Genomic DNA, 22320 nt, shown 5'->3' with positions numbered 1-22320 from the left:
AAGTGTAGTACAAAAAATATGATGTACGTATTCGATTACATAAAAAAAGTAATGATGTCATACCTTATGACGTCAAAACGTAGCAAGTTCTCAGGTTCACAATATATTCCTACCTATATTTTAAACAAAATCTAAAATTTTCAAGTTGAGACTATAAACATTTTTTTATAAGAATTTTTTTTTGTTTAGGTGTTCAGTCCCCCCTTAACCCCTTCCATACGGTGACGCCTACGTAGGCTTCATGAGGAGCAAGTGGGTACGCGAGGATGCCGACGTTGGCATCTTGATTATATTTATGGTTATCAAAATTCACGGGTGAAAGAGAAAACGATTACGGTACTACAGCGGTGACTTTATTTTTTATAATGCAAGTATTATGACGCAACATCGCACGTCTGGCAGCTAATGCTGCCCACGAGATTTTGGCTCGTATTGAAGGGGTTAAGTGTAGTTGGGAAGGCTTATGGGAGGATCTTGATTGAGAGGATTAGGAGAGGAAGAGAGGGAGTAACCGGTGAGGAACAGTGTGGATTTAGGACAGGTAGAGGTTGCATCAATCAGATTTTTGTGGAAAGATAGATATGTGAATTGAATTGAATTGAATTTTATTCGGATACAATCATACATACAATAAGTACAATACATACAAGACTCAATATTATACACAGTATATATAATTGTACATCCGAGGATGGCACAGAAAGTCAAAAGACTTATTTCCACTGTGGTCCTCATATTACAATTAGGAAAGGATTATCATAGAAAAGCTAGGTTATATGAAGTGTAAATTAGGATTATAAGAAGTGTAAATTAAACATATAAACTATTTTCTTCAGAGAGAACAGTGTCTAAAAGATAACATTTAACTGATTTTTTAAAACTACTTTTAGATACAATTGATTGAATGTTGGTCGGTAAAGAGTTCCAAGCAATAGCACCAGTGTATTTGAAAGTACTTTTCCCTAACGAACTATTAAACCTAGGTACAATGACAGATGACCTACTAGAACGAGTTCTCAGGGAACGAGCATTTCTGACAAGTGTAAACGTATCTGACAAATAACTGGGACAAGAGTCGTTCACAATTTGGTGAACATGATTAAGCTTTAACTGAGCAACACGTTTCTCAACAGGTAACCAAATTAACAGTTTAAAATGCGTATAATCTAGATGAGTACGTGGATGAATTTTCAAAACGGTCCTGATCAGTTTGTTTTGACATATTTGAAGATTACTCTTAGATTTTTTAGATAGGTTGCTATACCAGGAAGAACAAGCATAGTCAATATGACACTGGACCAGGGCCGAAGCTAGTAACTTCATTGTCTCTACATCTAGGTATTTTTGTATTCTTGCCAAAAATTTTGTTCTGGAGCTGACCCTTTTAATTATTTTTTGTGCCATAACTTCTCCCGACACATTTTGATCAATTTCTGTTCCAAGATATTTGACAACAGACCTAGGTTGAATACTAGTATCATTACATTGGATATTGAAGTTGGGAGCATTTTTGAGTTTTTGATTGGAGCCAAAGAGAATGGATTCTGTTTTACCTAGATGTAGAGACAATTTGTTATCCAACAACCACTTGCTGACATTCAATAACTCTTCACTGAGTAACGTCTCAATCCTATTTACATCTTTGCCAGAAACTAGTAAGGCTGAATCATCGGCATACAACAGCAGTTTACAGTTCACAGCAGCTTTCATGTCATTCACATACAAAAGAAACAACAGCGGACCTAAAATGCTACCCTGTGGGACACCACATGTTATTTTTGCTGCTTTTGATGTTGAACCATTTACATTCACAATCTGTTCTCGACCTGTTAGATAAGACCTCATCCAATTAACAACATCTGATTTGAAGCCTAACGCTTGTAGTTTGAATAATAGAATATCATGATTTACAGTATCAAAGGCTTTCTGGAGATCTAGCATAACCATTCCACAGTAATTACCTCTGTCAATTTCACCTTTGATGTAATCAGTCAAATTGATCAAACATGCATCAGTAGAATATGATTTTCGAAAGCCTGATTGTAAATAATAGAACAAGTTATTGCTTTGAATATATTCATAAACCTGGTTATAAACAACTCTTTCCAAGACCTTCGATATAATACCGAGCACTGAGACTGGCCTATAGTTACCGGAATCTGTTTTGCTACCCTTCTTGTACAAAGGAGTAATTTTTGCTAATTTAAAATCTTTGGGAACTTTGCCCTGTTGAATCGAAGTATTGATTATGTGAGTGATACAGGGAGTAATCTGCTCAGCTGAGTCATTCACAAATCTGGCTGGAATATTATCTAGTCCGGTAGCCTTAGACCTGTTAACAGTCTTCAACATTTTATACACATCTACATTAGCAACCGTAGACAGAGCAAAGGTGTCATAGGATACACCCTTATTCCAATAATAATTGTTAATGTGTTCTTGGCCAAAATGACCTGAAGGTACTGGTAAATTATTTACGAGGGTGGTAGCAATGGTGGTGAAAAAGGAGTTAAATTTTTGAGCCACCGCTACTTTGTCGAAAGTAACGATCCCATTAACATTAAGACCAATGTTACTACTTTTGGATTTTAGATTTTTGGAAGAACCTAACTGTTTGATTGTTTGCCATAGTTTTTTGGGATTGTTTTTGTTGGTTTGGAGAGAATCTTTGTAATATCCTACCTTAGCTCTGTCTACCATAACCTGAACCTCGTTCCGTAACTTCTTATACATAGCGAAAACAGATTGATCTTTTGTTTTCTTATACTCTTTTAAAGCCTTATCTCTCCTGTTGATCATTTTCAAGATGTCACCAGAAAACCACGGCTCGGAACGTTGTTTTATTCTGATTGATTTTACTGGAGCTAATTTGTCTAATACCCCCTTGAACAGTGCTTTAAAATTATTCCAAGCTTGATCAACATCTGTACAATTGACGACTGAAAACCAGTTAACCTCGGACAACCTTTCGCAGAACAATTCCTTGCTGTAATGCTTAAGAGAACGAACTTTTATGGTTTTATGCTGATTGATTTGTTGTTTGGAAACTTTCCTGATACAATACGTTGCTCTATGGTCACTCAAACCAATATCAATTACTCCACTAGAACATATTTTCTGAACATCTGATACCAAAATAAGATCAATTACAGAATTAGCAGTGGCACATACTCTGGTGGGTTCTGTGATAATTTGTTTCAGATCATTCATTGAACAGAATGACTTTAGCGCATTATGCAGAGTATTCGAGGTTGATTCTACATGAGTATTCAAGTCGCCAGTTATAATCACTTCATTGTTCAGAAAGTCTGTGGAATTGGAACACAAATCCTCAAGCTTACTATAGAAGTCATGTTGCCAGGGCGGTCTATAGCAGGCACCTACGAGGATAGGCTTAGATTTTGGCAAGAGAATGTTTATCCACAAAGCCTCTAACTCACTGTTCATGTCTGTCCGTTGCTCAAACGCGATGTCGTTGCGTATGTAGACAGCCACGCCGCCTCCAGCCCGGTTACGATCTCTCCTCACGATGGTGTAGTTGTTTATCTCTACCTCCGGATCCGCTATCGTATCGTCCAGCTTGGTCTCGGTGAAGCATAATACTGCAGGGGTAGTCCTCCGGGTAATCTCTCTTACCTCGTCCAATTTTGACGTCAGGCTGCAAATGTTCAAGTGAACAATTTGTAGGCCCTTGCTCGACAAACAGGACAGCTTGGCATCCATCTCATCAGCCCTCACGGGGCCAGGGCATTGATGAATGTCGCCAGATAATAGCAAACATATTGCTATTATAACACTGTTGCTTCCGGGTTTGATGTTGCTTACCTCGGAAGTACACGAATGTGTTCCGACCCTGACCTTGGTGCTGCGCTTGGTAATGGAAGAGGGCGATAGTAGGTGTTTGTATATAGTCCATCGGCCAAATCCAAAGTGTTTGCAACAGCCATCGCAAGTCAAATAGTTCTCAATCCGATCTTTAACCTTATGGTCGTATTTTGGAACCTCTGAACTTCTCAACCGACCCGAAAAGTTGATGAAAATCACTAATACCTGGAGGGCCAAAATGATGCCAACTTTACCCTTCATCATGATGTTATATATTCGAATAAAGTACGTACGTTAGGTTATAATACAGCTGACGACATGCAGCTAGAATTATCTTGGACGAGGCATACAGATCGAGTTCCATAAACACCGTATTGCTCGCGGTGGATGCGAGGGAGGGGGAAGAGGTTAATAACTGGGAGGTTAATAACTGTTGATCTCAAGTCCAATGCGTGAGGTAGCCATGATGCTTTGTGCGAGGGACGCTTGGTCGCTTGGGTTTGTTTACGAAATTGGGTTTGTGAGAAAGCTATAGGAAAAGGTAAGGATGGTTTTTTTTTTTGGCTTTTATGGATCTGGAAAAGGCTTATGACAGGGTAGACAGGAAGGCACTGTGGGAGGTTTTGCAGATATACGGGATAGGAGGAAAGCTGTTAGGACCTGATGAGTTTTTACGAGAGTAGTTGAGCATGTGTCAGGATTAGAAATGGAGAGAGTGAGTGGTTTGAGGTAAAGGTAGGACTTCGTCAGGGATGTGTTATGTCGCCCTGGCTGTTCAACTTGTACATGGATGGGGTGGTGCGAGAGGTAAATGCAAGGGTGGTGAGTCAGGGATTGGAGATGGTTAAAGAAAATGGAGAAAAGTGGGAGGTGAGCCAGCTGTTGTTTGCCGACAACACTGCACTTGTAGGAGGATCAGAGGAGGGATTGAGGAAGTTGGTGACAGAGTTTGGGAGAGTTTGTGAAAGAAGAAAGTTGAAGATAAATGTGGGTAAAAGTAAGGTGATGAGATGTACAAGGGGTGAAAGTGGCAGCAGACTGGAAGTGAGCATTAAGGGAGAGCGACTGGAGGAAGTGGATAGTTTTAGATACTTAGGTGCAAATGTGGTAGGAAAGAGAGGAGTGGAGGTGGAGGTAGAATGTAGATTGAGAGAAGAGTATATGCCTCTGGATTAAAAAGTGTAATGAGAAATAGACATTTGGGAATGGATGCTAAGAGGAGATTGTATGAAAGAGTGATTGTGCTGACAGCTCTGTATGGGGCAGAAACATGGAACATAAGAGAGGAAGAGAGAAGGAGTTTGAATGTGTTTGAGATGAGGTATCTGAGAAGTATGATGGGGGTTACTAGGTTGGATAGAGTGAGAAATGAGGAGATGAGGAGAACAGGGGTGGTAAGGGAGTTGGGAGATAGGGGTGGATGAAAGAGTATTGGGATAGTTTGAAGAAAGACTAGTAAAAGAGGTATGGAAGGCAGAAGTGCAAGGAGTGAACCTGAGGGGGTGACCTAGGATGAGATGGATAGATCAGGTGAAAGGGGCTTTGGGGAAGAGGGGAATGTCTGTTGAGGAAGGACAGGAGAGGACGGAAGACAGGGGTGAATGGGAGATGGTTCTACATGGATGATGTTGTGATGCATGAGGTGGAATGGGTGGGGGGATGGGGGGTGAGGTAGTATGTGTGAGAAAAATTTTACGCAGCCCAAAGGGATTTCTCCCCATCTTCTCCTTTTCTGCCTTGCTGTGGATGTGCTGTGTCTTGCGACACTGCTTCTGACCCAGGGCGATAAGAGGGAGGGTAGAGGGTGGAGGGGAGTGGAGTGTATTAGGGATGGAATGGGTAGGAATGCTTTTTATGCCTTTGTTTTTTGGCTACCTCCCTTGTAAGGGGGAAAAAGCCTTGGTATATGTATGTATGTCTTTGGGATAAGAACTGTATAGTGTGAATATGCTCATTATTAAATTATTTGAATTTATAAATTGAAAGAATATATTATGCTAAAATTTGCTTAATACCAGGGACCAATGACAAGTACCACATGTGGTGGACCTGCAAGATGGACAGTGAAGCTGACCTTTTTCAAAAACTGTCAACCCCCAACCTCCATCAGGAGGTGCAGCCCTGACGAGCTAACTCTTGGTCTTTGGACTGGACCTAAGATATTTCTCTCTGAAGTTCAACTATATTTCTTATACTTTTTCTTTTTCACATGTGGAGAGCTAACAACCAGCAACTACTCTGCTCTCCCTACCTTCTTGAGCCAGTGACATAGAAACACAGGAATAGGGTTACAAAGAGCAGGATTGTCCTATCACTCTGTCCCGTTTTGGCCTCCTTTTGTGACCTGAGTGTGAAGACTGGCAGCATTTTTTCTTTCCCCTACCATAGGGGACAGAAGCAAAAATGGAAATATATACTCAAAGTGGTGCAAGACATAATTATTAACCACTTTAGTATGAGTCAAATTCTTGTGCACAGCATTGGCTGCCATATGTATGATGCATCACACTGTCGTTATAAAATATAAAGTCACTGCTGTATTACTTGTGCTGTTTTACTCTGAGTAATAATAAATACAGAAAACATGATCAAATCAATTCACAGAATCTGGGGTAACTCATGTACAACTACAAAAAATGTATATAATCAAGATGCTGATGCTGTCATCCTCATGTACCCATTCATGATACCTAAATAGGTGTCATTGTACCAAAGACGTTAAGTGGAGGAGTGGCAGCATAATGGAGGGACAGTCGCAGGACAATAAAGTAGCATCATTTCTCTGTGTGGCTCTGGTCTGAAGGGTCACCCCATATAATCACTAAAGTATTGGCTGCATACTACTGAGTAATATATACTACACAATGACTTGTATCCAATAACCCAGATGGGGAAGGATGGGAGGGGGGGAGTAGGGAGTGATTATGTGTAAATGATATTTTGACACAGTCTGAAGGGATTTCTCCCTTTTTTTTCCAGGAGGGGATGGAGAGGGGGGGGGTTGCCTATTAAGTGAAGCAGCCTTGCTGCATTGCTTCTGACCCAAGGCAGTGTTTGGGATACAGGGATGTCTTGTCATCCATGAGGAGCTAAGATGAGATGGAGGGAAGAGTGATGGGAGTGGGTACATGCCTTTTGATTTGGATACCTACCTTAAAGTATATAGACATATAGAAACAGTCCCACACTGATACAACACAGTTTAACAGTTCAAATTTTCTTCCCTGAGATCTGTGGGAGGTTTCAAGGGCTGCAAGTTTTCCACTTGAAACTTGAAGCAACAAATGGTTGATTGATTGCTTTATGCCTATTTTGAATGTTTTGTTTTGCTACATGTATGAGCATTTAAGATACCAATTTCCATTTTGAATGCAGTTTTGATTTTTCATTGCTAGGTGAGCATTTTAAAGATTAGAACATGGAACACTGGACTATGCAGTTAACATTTGAGGGACTTAGTGACATGTTCATGGAACAGAGCTTCACAGCAATCTTTTTTGATTGGAGACTAATTTTTACTCAAAGTTGAATGGCGATAACTGTCATTTTCTGCAATCCCTCATTTGTATTGTCCTCTTTAACCTCGTGAGTACAATGATGTCTATGTATGTGTCATGAGCTGTGGTTGGGATATACAAGGATGATGGCATTGGCTTCCAAATTATACTCGTATTCATTTTGTGGTAGCTGAGTGACTCCCATATTCTGTAAACAGGCATGACCACTTTTTCTGTGACATTATGTTTATTCAGGGTGAAAGAGAATGAATGTAATGGCAGTAATTTTATATTTTGTAATGCTGGTATTGTGATGCATCATTGTGCATCAGGCAACCTGATGTGTGCATGAATATTTGACTCATATTGAAGAGGTTAAATATTTCTTTTGCCACCTATATGACTCCACTTCTTTGGTGCAATATTTTCTTGGAAGGAATTATGACTATTATAGTATATAGTGGTACATAGTGTATTACACCCCATAAATGATAGGAAGTTTATAATAGATTCCCTCCAATTTCATAACAATTTTTCACCATATCTGTGAATTCTGCCTTCTCATATTTATATCATGTCTATATAAGTTACCTCTCCAGCACTCTCTACAATCATAGGAAATTCAAGAACTATATGATTTGCCTTTCCCAATGGAATCATTGGTGTAAAGGAGAGATTTATGAATGGTAACAAAAAGGAAGGAGTGGAGGTGGAAGTAGAATGTAGATTGAGAGAATCAAGTAAATGCCTTGAAGGATAAGAAATATAATAAGAAATACACATTTGGGAATGGATGATAAGAGGAAATTGTATGAAGGGGTGATTGTGCCAACAGCACTGAATGGGGGCAGAGACATGGAATATAAGAGAGGAAGAGTTTAAATGTATTTGAGATGGAATGCCTGAGAAGAATGGTAGGGGTTACAAGGCTGGCTAGTGTGAGAAATATCCTCTCCCATCCTTCCTTAACAGACATTCCCCTCATTCCCAATGCCCCTTTTACCCCCATCCATCCATCTCATCCTTGGTTGCTCCCTCATGGTCACTCCTTCTACCTCTGCTCTCCACATATCTTTTACTAATATTTCTTCACTCATTCTTTCCATGTGTCCAAAACATCCCAATACTCTTTCATCAACCGTATCTCCTAACTCCCTTTCCACCACTGTTCTCTTCCTCATCCCCTCGTTTCTCACTTTATCCAGCCAAGTAACCCCTATCATACTTCTCAGGCACCTCACCTCAAACTCATTCAAACTCCTCTCTTCCTCTCTTATGTTCCATGTTTCTGTCCCATACAATTCTGCCAGCGCAATCGCTCCTTCATACAATATTCTCTTAGCATCCATTTCCTAATGTCCATTTCTCATTACACTTTTTAATCCACCAAGGCATTTACTTGCCTCTTTCAATCTACATTCTACCTTCACCTCCACTCCTCCCTTTCCCACTCAAGTATCTAAAATTATCCACTTCCTCCAGTCTCTCTCCCTTAATACTCACTTCCAGTCTGCTGCCACATTCTCACCATGTACATCTTATTATCTTACTTTTACCCACATTTATCTTCAACTTCCTTATTTTGCACACCTTCCCAAACTCTGTCACTAACTTCTTCAATCCCTCCTCTGATCCTGTTACAAGTGTAGTGTTGTCAACAAACAACAACTGGCTTATCTCCCTCTTTTCTCCATTTTCTTCCATCTCCAATCTCTGACCCACTACCCTTGCATTTACCTCTCACACCACCCCATCCATGTATAAATTAAACAGCCAAGGCAACATAACATATCCCTGACAAAGTCCCACCTTTACCTCAAACCACTCTCTCTGTTTCTGGCTCTAATACAAGCTCTACTACATACATATACCAAAGGCTCTTTCACCCTTGCAAGGGAGGTAGCCAAAAAACAAAGGCATAAAAACCACTCCCACCCATTCCATCCCCACGTACTCCACTTCCATCCAACCCCTTCCCTCCCTCTTATCTTCACTTCTCCAAGCTCTACTACTCTCATAAAAACTCTTGACTGCTCTTAAAAGCTTTCCTCCTATCCCATATATCTGAAATACCTCCCACAGTGCCTTCCTGTCTACCCTGTCATAAGTCTTTTCCAGATCCATAAAAGCCCAAAAAACATCCATATCTTTTCCTAAAGCTTTCTCACATATCTGTCTTACCACAAAAATCTGATCTGTGCAACCCCTAACTGCCCTGAACCCACACTGTTCCCCACCAATTACTCCCTCTGTTCCTCTCCTAATCTTCTCAATCAAGACCCTCCCATAAGCCTTCCCAACTAAACATAAACTGATTCCTCTGAAACTACTGCACTCACACTTGTCCCTTTTTCTCATGTAAAGTGGAACTATACAGCCACTCCAGGCTGTCATACTTTTGCCCAGTTTCACATCTGCTCTCTTCTTTGCCTCATTTATCTTATGCTTTACTTCTCTTTTCTTTGTACCTCTTATATGATTCTCTCATCCTATTTTGTAACCAGTCTGTGAAAGCTCACTTCTTCTCTTCTACAACTTTCTTTGCTTCCTCATCCCACCACTCACTATCCTTCCTTCTATTTCCTTCCATCCTCCTTGTTCCACACACCATCTTTGCACACCTTGTGACTCCCTCCTTGAACCATCCTCATTCTTCTTCCATTCCTAGTTCTCCTTCACTCCCTCCCACTCCTCTCTCAGCTTCTTCTTATACTCCTCCTTTTCTTTCTCATTTAAACAGTTCACTCTAAGTACCTCTCTACCTTTTTTCCTTTTCCTCTTTCTCCATCCATCCTCCACTCTCAACTAACCTTCCATCAAAAGACAATGTATTCCCCCACTTTCTCCCCTTAGAACATGTACATCCTTAACTCTTCCTACAATACTCCTGGTTACTATAGTCTATTAACACTCTATCTACCACCCTTCCATCCACCACCCTCTCCCATATGTACTTATGCTTGACTTTCTTCCGAAACACTATATTTGCTATGATCAACTCTAGACACCTCTCCATCAACTCTCCACTACAATTTCTTCCTGGAACTCCACACTTCCCAACCACTCCATCTATTGTTTCATTTCCTACCCTAGCATTAATGTCTCCCAATACCACTACATTGACATTTCTCCCTAATCCCTCTATGCATTCATTTAAATCTATCCAAAAAGCCTCCCTTTCCTCTACACTCTTCTCACTACCAGGCCCATATGGACTTACAAAAACCCACATCTACCCAATTTCACCTTCATCCACATTAACCTATCTCTTCCCTTTTACTCTTATTTATTTGTACCACACCCTAGCACATTAAAAGACCCAAACCAGACCCTCTTATATCTTTACTTTTTTTTAGGAATGTTCCCTTTGTGGCTACAAGGAGAAGGATGCCTAGTCCTATCCCCGTCCCATTTTTGTCTCCTTATATGACTTGAGTGGAAAGATTTGGTGGCAGTATTCTTTTCCCCCACCACAGGGTTCGGTGAAATGAGAAATGAAATATTCAGAGAAATGGGGGGACAGCATAATGGAGGGACAGTTACAGTATAATAAAGTATAATTTCTCTATGAATAGAGATTTCCTCTACCACAGAAATGATGTGTGGCTCTGGTTTGTAGGGGTACCCCATATAGACCCTAAAGTGTCAGCTGCATACTACTTAGCAGCTTTAACCCCACAATAACATGCAGCCAATACCCCAGACAGGAAAGATTATAGAGATTAAAATAGGTCACCAATGCTCTTGGGGGTGGAGATAAGTTTCCAAATTATGAAAGAATGCTACATGACTAGTCTGTTGGAGTGTCATTGAAGTCCTTACACAAAACTGCTAAAGTAAATTTATAGTCTAGTACTACCACAGGCAGCTTTGTTGTGGATGTGCTGTGTCTTGCTGCATTGCTTCTGATCCAGGCCAGTGGGTGAGATGTAGGGATGACCTGTCACCCAGGAGAAGCCAAGAAATGAGGGAGTGGAGTATATGGGGATGAAATGAGCAGGAGTGGATTTATGCCTTTGACTTTGGCTACCTCCTTTGTAAGAGGGAAAAAGCCCTTGGCATATGTATATATGTATGTACTATCACAATAAAATGTAATCATGATGATGATCTTTCAAGGGCCGATATGGAGAAGTGTGGCGTGGTGTATGGCATGGAGAGAATGTTGCTGTTAAGATCTTCTTTTCAAGAGATGAAGCATCTTGGGCAAGAGAAACAGAAATTTACAGGTAATTATTAGTTTGGAATTATGGGGGCAGTCTAGATATATATTTAGTAGTTCATAAGTACAGGTGACTAAGCTAAAAATTAATATTTATGCTTAACTTTATAAAGTTTTATTTGTTAGTCCATAAGTTTAGGTATGATAATATGTAGTGGTTTAATTAAAATTTATATATATAGTTGTTGCATTGCATCTAACCTGGGCAGTGTGAAGGGGACAGATATGACCCTTCATCCACAAGGAGACAAGATGAAAGGGAAATGGGTGACGGATGGGAGTGGGATGGATGGGGGTTTGTGCATGCCTTGGCTGGCTACTTCCCTCATAAGGGTGGGAGCCTATTGGTATGTAGATAGATAGCTTTATAGATTTTATTTTGTTTTATGTTCCATGGGGCAAAAACATGGATAATAAGGGAGGAAGAGAGAAGGAGTTTAACCTCTTGAATATGATGATGCCTATGTATGCTTTAAGTGCTGTGAGTTGGGTATATGAGGATGCTGGCATCAGCTTACTGATAATAATTATTTTGTAGTTGTAGCTGAGTGACACCTGTATTCTGTAAACAGGCTTGATCATGTTTTCTGTGATGTTATATTTATTTAGGGTGAAAGAGAAAGAGTATAACAGTAACTTTATATTTTGTAATGTGAATATTGTGATAATGTGTTAAATGTGTTTGAGATCAAATGTCTTAGAAATATGGTAGGGGATACCTGGCTGGATAGAGTGAGAAATGAGGAGGTGAGGAGGAGAGTGGGGATAGAAAAGGAGTTGGGAAATAGGGCTAATGAAAATATTGGGGTGGTTTGGACACATGGAAAGAATGAGTGAGGAAAGAGTAGTAAAAGGAGTGTGGAAGGCAGAGGTGGATGGTGTAAACATGAGGGGGCTACCAAGGATGAGATGGATGAATGGAGGTAAAAGGGACATGGGTAAAAAGGGGGATGTGTATTGAGGAAGGAAGGGAGAAGATAGAAGATAGGGGTGAGTGGAGAATGGTTGTGTATGGATAATGCTGTGGTGCATAGAAGAGAGTGGGTGGCAGATGGGGGGAGGGTTAGGGAGTATGTGTGAATTATATCTTGACACAAGCTGAAGGGATTTCTCCCTGTCTTCTCTTCTGCATGAGGGGATGGAGAGGAAGGGTCGACAATTAAATGAAGTGGCCTTGCTGTGGATGCGCTTTGTCTTGCTCCATTACTTCTGATCCAGGGTAGTGGGCGAGATGCAGGGATGACCCATCATCTAGGAGGAGCCAAGAAAAGAGGGAGGGAGGGAAGGGTGAGAAATGGGAGTGGAGTATGTGGGAATGAAATAGGTGTGAGTGGATTTATGCCTCTGAATTGTGTGGGGGAAAGAACCCTTGGTATATGTATATCTGTAAGCCTTTGGTATATGTATGTAGTAGAAGAAAAGAAGCAAGCATTCATATATTGGTTACAAAATAGGATGAGAGAATCATGAGAGGTACAAAGAAAAGAAAAGAGAAGTAAAGCTTAAGATAAAGCAGGCAAAGAAGAGAGCAGATGTGAAACTGGGTAAGAATATGACAGAAAATTTTGAAAGTAATAAAAAGATGTTTTGGAAAGAAATTAAGAGAGGAAGAGGAGGTGAATCAAGTACAGAAGTAAAGGTAAAAGGTACAAATGGAGAGATGATAATGGAAGAAATGGCAGTAAGACAAAGATGGGCAGAGTATTCAGGGAGTTGCTAAATGTGAAGGGGGATAGGGAGGGAAAGGTAGTTGCAGTGGGAAACACTAAGAAAATGACAGTGATGAGTGAGGAAAATGGAGGAGAAATAAGGAAAGATGAGGTGAAGGCAGTTGTTAAGATGATAAGAGCAGGTAAGGCACCTGGGTTAGATGGGTGTCATGCAGAATGTCTAAAAAAAGGAGGTACAGTGATGGTGGACTGGCTGGTGAGGCTTTTGTTTGTTTAAAAGAGAGTAGAGTGCCAGAGGCCTGGAGGAGTGGCTGTATAGTTCCACTTTACAAGAGGAAAAGGGACAAGTGTGAGTGTAGTAGTTTCAGAGGAAACAGTTTGTTAAGTGTAGTTGGGAAGGCTTATGGGAGGGTCTTGATAGAGAGGATTGGGAGAGGAACAGAGGGAGTAATTGGTGAGGAACAGTGTAATTGTGATTGTCCCAACAGCACTGTATGGGGCAGAAACATGGAACATAAGAGAAAAAGAGAGAAGGAGTTTGAATGTATTTACCTAGTTGTATTTCACAGGACAAGAGCTATGCTTGTGGTGACCTGTTTTCGTATCTCTCCACATCCAGTTTATTCTTAAAATCTTGTTTAGTTTTGACACTCACTGTTTCTCCGTTTAGTTTGTTCCAGACATCAATCACTCTATGTGAGAAGCTATTCTTTTTCAAATCTCTTCTGTAACTGTCCTTTTTTAGCTTCTTTTCATGTCCTCTTGTTTATCTTTTGTCCCATTTTAATAAGTCTTCTCTGTCAAGAATTTCCATCCCTTTCATAATTCTATAAATGGTCAACAAATCACCTCTTTCTCTTCTCTCTTCCAGTTTTGATAGATGTAATTTCTCCAATCTTTGTTCGTATGTCAAATTTGCCGGTGCTCTTTGAATTCTAATTTACTTATGTTTTATTTTGTGCTAGGTGCCCATAGTGTTGCAGCATACTCTAGTTTAGGTCTTATTAATGTAACCACTATTTTCTTTACCATTGCTTCATCCTTGTAGTCAAAGGCCACTTTCATTGATCTTAATAAGTTAAAAGTCTCTCCAAATAATTTATTGACATGTTAATCAGGTGTCAAGTCACTTGAGATAATCACTCCCAGGTCCCTTTCTGAATTGACTTTTTTTACTTCCTTGTTTCCAATTTTATATTGACCCAATCTTCTATTTTTGCTTTTTCCAAATTCCATTATGCTACATTTCATTTCACATCTCTGACTCTATTCCCATATTTTGTCCAGGTCTTCTTGTAGCGATCTACAGTATTCTTCTGTGCTTACTCTTTTGAGTAATTTGGTATTGTCAGCAATGAGTCTATTCCCATATTTTGTCCAGGTCTTCTTGTAGCGATCTACAGTCTTCTTCTGTGCTTACTCTCTTGAGTAATTTGGCATTGTCAGCAAAGAAGTTCATGTAACAATTCACTCCCTCATCCATATTGTTTATATATATGGCAAACATTAAAGGAGCCAATACAGAGCCTTGTAGGATGCCACTCTTCATATCTTCCCAGTTTGAAATTTTGTCTCTGAGTATCACTCTTATTTTTCTCCCTCTTAAGAAATCCTTCATCCATTCCAGTAGCTTACCTTGTATTCCTCCTATTATCCAATTTTTCTTATTAACTTTTTATGTGGTACATACATACATACATATACCAAGGCTTTTTCCCCCTTACAAGGGAGGTAGCCAAAAAAGGAAAGGCATAAAATCATTTCCACCCATTCCATCCCTGAATACACTCCACACCCCTCCACCCTCCCTCTTTTTATGTGGTACTTTGTCAAAAGCCTTCTGCAAGTCCAAGAAGGTGCAATCTGCCCAGCCATCTCTTTCTTGTAATATCTCAATTAATCTCAAGTAAAAGCATATTAAGTCTGTGGTACATAATCTTCCACTTCTAAAGCCAAATTGTTTAGGGTTTAATATTTTATTCTCTTCCAAATTTTTTATCCATTTGTTTCTGATAACTTTTTTGCATATTTTTGCTACTGTACTTGTAAGGGATACTGGTCTGAAGTTTGTAGGATCTTCTTTGTTTCCCCCTTTATATATTGGTACTATGTTTGCAGCTTTCCAATCTTGTGTACTTTTCCTTCTTTGAGTGAAAAGTGTATTATCTTGTATAATTTGTCTGTCAGTATGTCTATACATTTTCAGTATCCAATTTGCAATTCCATCCGGTCCATGCAATTTTGTAACATCTAGGCTTTTTATTTGGTCTCTTATTTCTTTCTGTGTTACCTTTATTTCTTTCCAAATAAGATTCTAGGACTGATTACGCGATCTTTTGACTTCAAAAGTCCATCAATCATTAACAAGCTATATAAATCGTTAGTTCGTCCACATTTGGAATATGCTGTTTCCGTATGGTCACCGAATCTAAGACATTGACAGACTGGAAAAAGTACAATGGTGAGCCACAAAACTGATTTCAAATATCAAAAATAAATCATACAAAAATTGACTAAAACATATGAATCTGTTTTCCCTAAAAAAGCATAGACTCAGAGGTGACTTGATACAGGTCTTTAAAATTCTAAAGGGAAATGACATCAAAAGTGACAAAATTTTCACATTGAATGAGAATAAGACAAGAAACAATGGTCTTTAACTGTCCGGAAATAGATTCAATTTGGAAGTGGATAGAAGCAACTTTGCCAACTGTGTAGTTGAGCTGATGGCCAGGGGTGGTTGCTGCTGATTGGCAACCACCACCACCCAGCACTTCTAAGCTACCAGAAGAGGCTGGACGACCGTGTTGTGAACAGCTGCCCAGGATGTAACACTTCACCCCATACCATACAACACATAATGGAAGACTGCATTATACACAATCATGCACGCAAACAACACAACATACACTCTATAAAGGATTTGTGGGAAAACCCAGTTTCGGCTGTGGCCTTCCTTGGGGAGACGGGACTGCTCGGACAGACAGTCTAGGGAACGACAACAACTGTGTAGTTGATGAATGGAATAAACTTCCTGCAGAGGCAGTGCAATGTAGTTTAGTTCAAAGCTTTAAGAATCATTTAGATAAACACCTAAGCAAGATGCTGTAATGATTATCATTTATTTATTTTATATATATATAATATATATTTTTTAATCATTTGACTGATTCTCATTTATTATTAGTTACATGTCAATTTATTATTATTTACTATTTACCTGTTTGTTTATTATTTAACTCTACCTATGCATTTATTTATGTATTTTATTTATTATTTACATTATTATAGTTTTTATTTATTCATTTATTCATTTATCATTATTATGATTTTTTCACGTCCGACCTAGATATAGACCAAAAGGTCCCCTGTCAGCATGCTCTGCCTTTGTAATCCTTTGTAATTTTGGGGGGTCTTTCTTGTCCATCTTCTCAAATTTGGGAGCTCTCAATTGTAAAAACAGACCTGAAATGTTTGATTATAACTTCTGGCATTTCTGTGTCTATATATTCTTTATCTCCTTCATGCAGTGTTACAATTTTATGTTTATCCTTTAATTTGTCATTTAGAGATCTATAAAAGAGTTTAGGTTGATCCTTACATTTGTCTATACACTGTAATATCTTACTCATAATTTCTTTTTTCTTTCCTACATATATTCACATATTTGTTCCTAAGTTTTATATATGTTTGCCATTTGGATGTTTTTTTTTTTTCTCTCTCTCAATCTTTTCCAGGCTTTGTCTCTTCTGTCTTTAGCCTTGCTGCACCTTTTGTTATACCAACACTTTATATGAATCTCTTTTTGCTTCTTTTTTGGTACAAATTTATCAATTCCTTCCTTGCTTTTTTCTTTGCATATATTCCATTTGTCTTCCATCTTTGTTTCCTCTTTGGAGACTATTCCAGTTTGTATTTTGGTAGTTTTACATAATCCGTTTTGTTGTACGTTAATCTTCCTTTATGTTTATCATTCCTTCCTACATTGTTTTGTTCTTTTAATTCAAACTCTATTAGTATATGATCACTCTTTTTAATTGGTATTTTATACCCCATTTTGTTCACAATATCTGGTTCAGAAGTTAGTATTAAGTCTAGTTTAGACGGTTCCTCATTATTTCTATATTTATTATTTTCCTTAACCCATTGTCTTAGGGTGTATTTGATGGTCATATCCAGTAGAATGTTGCTCCAAAGTTCTTTTCCCCCTTTTAATATAATTTCTTCCCTTTACAGTAAAATCACCCATAATCACTATATTACCACCCTCTTTCAGTAACTCATTTAGCACATTCATTGTGTCTTCCAGTAATTTAGAATGTAGGATCTTCCCTATTTCCTCCTTTATATATTGGTACTATGTTTGCATCTTTTCAATCTTGCAGTACCTTTCCTTCTTTGAGTGAGAAGTCTATTATCTTATGTAGTTTATCTGTCAGTTCATCTATACACTCTTTCAGTATCCAATTTGCAATTCCATCCGGTCCATGCAATTTCCTGACATACATATACCAAGGCTTTTTCCCCCTTACAAGGGAGGTAGCCAAAAAGGGAAAGGCATAAAATCATTTCCACCCATTCCATCCCTGAATACACTCCACACCCCTCCACCCTCCCTCTTATCTGAGCACCTCCTGGATGACGGGTCATCCCTGCACCTTGTCCACTGCCCTGGGTCAGAAGCAGTGTCGCAAGACAGCACATCCACAGCAAGGCCGCTTCATTAAATCGGCGACCCCCCCTCTCCGTCCCCCCATTGCATAAAAGGAGAGGACGGGGAGAAATCCCTTTGGGCTGCGTCAAATTTTGCTCACACATACTACCTCACCCCACATCCCCCCGCCCATTCCACCTCATGCAATCACAACATCATCCATATACAACCATTCTCCATTCACCCCTGTCTTCTGTCCTCTCCTGTCCTTCCTCAACAGACATTCCCCTCTTCCCCAAAGCCCCCTTCACCCCATCCATCCACCTCATCCTAGGACGTCCCCTCATGTTCACTCCCTCCACATCTGCCTTCCATACCTCTTTTACTAGTCTTTCTTCACTCATTCTTTCCATGTGTCCAAACCATCCTTATATTCTTTCATCAACCCTATCTCCCAACTCCTTTTCCACCCCTGTTCTCCTCCTCACCTCCTCATTTCTCACTCTATCTAGCCTAGTAACCCCCATCATACTTCTCAGACACCTCATCTCAAACACATTCAAACTCCTTCTCTTTTCTTCTCTTATGTTCCATGTTTCTGCCCCATACAGTGCTGTTGGCACAATCACTCCTTCATACAGTCTCCTCTTAGCATCCATTCCCAAATGTCTATTCCTCATTACACTCTTCAATCCACCAAGGCATTTACTCGCTTCTCTCAATCTACATTCTACCTCCACCTTCACTCCACCTTTTCCTGCCACATTTGCACCCAAGTATCTAAAACTATCCACTTCCTCCAGTCGCTCTCCCTTAATGCTCACTTCCAGTCTACTGCCACTTTCACCCCTTGTACATCTCATCACCTTACTTTTACCCACATTTATCTTTAGCTTTCTTCTATCACATACTCTCCCAAACTCTGCCACCAGCTTCCTCAATCCCTCCTCTGATCCTGCCACAAGCGCAGTGTCGTCCGCAAACAACAGCTGGCTCACCTCCCACTTTTCTCCATTTTCTTTAACCATCTCCAATCCCTTGCCCACTACCCTTGCATTTACCTCTCGCACCACCCCATCCATGTATAAGTTGAACAGCCAGGGCGACATAACGCATCCGTGACACCTAGTTTTTTTTTTTTTTTTCTTTTTTTTCGTGTTACCTTTATTTCTTTCATTATGGGTGATCTTTCTTGTTGTCCATCTTCCCAAAGTTGTGAGCTCTCAATTGTAAAAACAAACCTGAAATGTCTGATCATAACTTCTGCCATCTCTGTGTCATCTATATATTCTTTATCTCCACACAATTTCACTATTTCGTGTTTATCCATTAGTTTTTCATTTATATATCTGTAAAAGAATTTAGGTTGATCCTTACATTTGTCTATATTATCTTTTTCATAATTTCTTTTTTCTTTCCTGCATATGTTCACACAATCGTTCCTAAGTTTTATATATGTTTGCCATTTGGATATTTTTTTTTCTTTTTTCCATTTTTTCCAGGCTTTGTCTCTCGTCTCTAGCCTTACTACACCTTTTATTATACCAACACTTTATATAAATGTCTTTTTGTTTCTTTTTTGGTACATATTTGTTAATTCCTTCCTTGTACTTTTCTTTGAATATGTTCCATTTGTCTTCCATCTTTGTTTCCTCTTTAGACAATTTATCCCAGTTTGTGTTTTGGAATTTTTTTCTTAGTTTTACAAAATCCGTTTTGTTGTACATTAATCTTCCTTCTCTGTGCTTATCATTCCTACCTACATTGTTCTGTTCTTTTAATTCAAACTCTATTACCGTATTTTCCGGCTTAAAATGCGCACCCATGCACTACGTTATCTCAGTACACAGATAGCGCGCACTGGCGTATAACGCGCATGCCCGATCGCATTTGTTTATAGCGCAGTTTTACCTCGGTATTTATAGCATGTGAACGAGGTTACATGGAGAAGTATTTTTCATTGGCTAGAGCCACCACTGGGAAATCTGTTGATTTGTCACTAAATTAAGTGTCAGTTTAGGCATCAATCAGGACACAACTAAGAAAAAGTCGGAACTACATGTACCGGTATATGACTCATGTTGTGCGTTGGTCCCTTATTACTTTGTAGCTTAGTTTGGAAATATGATCTAAAAAAGTTTATTGAAAGTAAAATATACAGAAAAATTTCGTGATTTTTACAGAAAATGTTCATTTTATATCTTGAGGAAATAATTCGTCTTTACCATTTTTTCTTTAACCCCTTCCATACGGTGCCGCACACGTAGGCGTCATGGACTTAGATCTCGGTGGCAGCAGCCAATGCCAGCCGTACGACGTGTCGTAATAATACTCGCATCATAAAATATAGTCACCGCTTATATCGATCGTTCTCTCTTCACCCGTGAATTTTGATAATCATAGAAAATGCGATTACAAAAGAATTAGAAAGAATGTCATTATGGAGGGGCGACTACAATAAATATAATCAAGACACCGATATGGCAGCCTCGCGAATACACTCGCTCCCCATGACGCCTACGTGTGCGGCACCGTATGGAAGGGGTTAATACTGAAACAAACTACAGACTGTTTCATTTTAGGCTTGAACCTGCAATGACAGTGGTGAAATAGGACAGTCTCTCATCGAGGTGACATTTAGTTAATATAACTCCCGAAAGAGGGTGTTGTAGTCAGGTGTTTGACACGAGTTTATGAACGGCCGCAACGGAATTTGTACCATACCTAAAGTGAAGCAACAAAGCCAACATAAAAATTCTAGCTAAGATCCTGTGAACATGGGCAAATATCATGAATATTGATCATGTTTAATGGTATTTAGGCCTATTTAAACATGAAAAATAAGATTCGATAGATACCTACCTATACCAAATATTTATATACGGTAGCCCATGCTGGCGTATTCTTTCATGTCACCATGGCTGTTCTTCTTGTTCTCACGGAACGTCACGGAGAAGTGTGCCTCCCGACTTTGTGACAGCCAACATCGTCATGTTGTTGTGAAAAAAAATTACACACACAGCCGCAGAATTTTTATCGTAGGCCGTAGATAATGCGCACCACCGGATAACGCGCACCCCCCATGTTTAGGCCCTTCCAACGGAAAAAAGTCGCGCACTATATGCCGGAAAATACGGTAGTATATGGTCACTCTTTCCAATTGGCGGTTTGTACTCCATTTTGTTCACAACATCTGGTTCAGAAGTTAATATTAAGTCTAGTTTCGACGGTTCCTCATTGTTTCTATATCTATTATTTTCCTTAACCCATTGTGTTAGGGTGTATTCGATGGTCATATCCAGTATTCCAGATATCCATTACCGTATTTTCCGGCTTAAAATGCGCATCGGGTTATAATGCGCACCCATGCACTTCGTTATCTCAGTACACAGATAGCGCGCACCGACGTATAACGCGCATGCCAGGAAAAGTCACTGGTGGCTAAAGCTCGTGAACTGCATGTATGCGACTCCTGCTTGCATTGGTCCATTGTTTTGTGGGAAATTTGAGCCATGAAAAGTTTATTGAATACAAAATGTACATGTAAAATTTCGAATTTTTACAGAAAAATTGTAATTTACTATCCTGAGGGAATAATTCATCTTACAAGTTTTTATCACCGTGTTCAAGTTTTTTATCACCGTGTACAAGTTTTTATTGCCATGCAGCAACTATGTTTCGGTTCATAAGTGTCTTTACTGAAGTGACGTTTAGTTTAACAAACTCTCGCAAGAGGGTGTTTAGTGTAGGCTAGATTGGCAATAGAACTGTCAATCTCGGCCCTGATCTCGCGTATTCCGGGTGAGCTAAAACGGCCAACGTTCATGATGTTGGTACCAGTGCTGTTTTATGAATCCCAAATATTTGCATAGACTACGATAATTAATGTTAGTAAAAATAAACCAATGAAATAACAGCTTAATTACTTAGTATCATGTGAACGAGGTTACATGGAGAAGTATTTTTCATTGGCTAGAGCCACCGCTGGGAAATCTGTTGATTTGTCACTAAATTAAGTGTCAGTTTAGGCATCAATCAGCACACAACTAAGAAAAAGTCGGAACTGCATGTACCGGTATATGACTCATGTTGTGCGTTGGTCCCTTATTACTTTGTAGCTTAAATAGTTTGTAGGAAATATGATCTAAAAAAAGTTTATTGGAAGTAAAATATACAGAAAAATTTCGGGATTTTTACAGAAAATTTTCATGTTATATCTTGAGGAAATAATTCGTCTTTACCATTTTTTATTTAATACTGAAACAAACTACAGACTGTTTCGTTTTAGCTTTGAACCTACAATGACAGTGGTGAAATAGGACAGTCTCTCATCGAGGTGACGTTTAGTTAATATAACTCCTGAAAGAGGGTGTTGTAGTCAGGTGTTTGACACGAGTTTATGAACGGCCGCAACGGAATTTGTACCGTACCTAAAGTGAAGCAACAAAGCCA

General features: G+C 39.3%; 1 protein-coding gene across 2 annotated transcripts in view; it reads left to right on the top strand.

Moving 5' to 3' along the window:
• LOC143038022 (activin receptor type-1-like) overlaps positions 1–22320 on the top strand; it is a 114267-nt gene that overhangs the window by 49919 nt on the left and 42028 nt on the right. For both annotated transcript variants that reach the window (XM_076206871.1, XM_076206872.1), the window contains exon 7: positions 11442–11551. In XM_076206871.1, the coding sequence (XP_076062986.1) occupies positions 11442–11551 (110 nt within the window). The remainder of the gene's footprint in view (positions 1–11441; positions 11552–22320) is intronic.

Source organism: Oratosquilla oratoria, chromosome 23 (assembly GCF_046742065.1).
Source record: "Oratosquilla oratoria isolate Oo_2021 chromosome 23, ASM4674206v1, whole genome shotgun sequence".
NCBI classification, from domain to species: domain Eukaryota; kingdom Metazoa; phylum Arthropoda; class Malacostraca; order Stomatopoda; family Squillidae; genus Oratosquilla; species Oratosquilla oratoria.
This window is presented reverse-complemented; position numbering and strand designations above follow the sequence as displayed.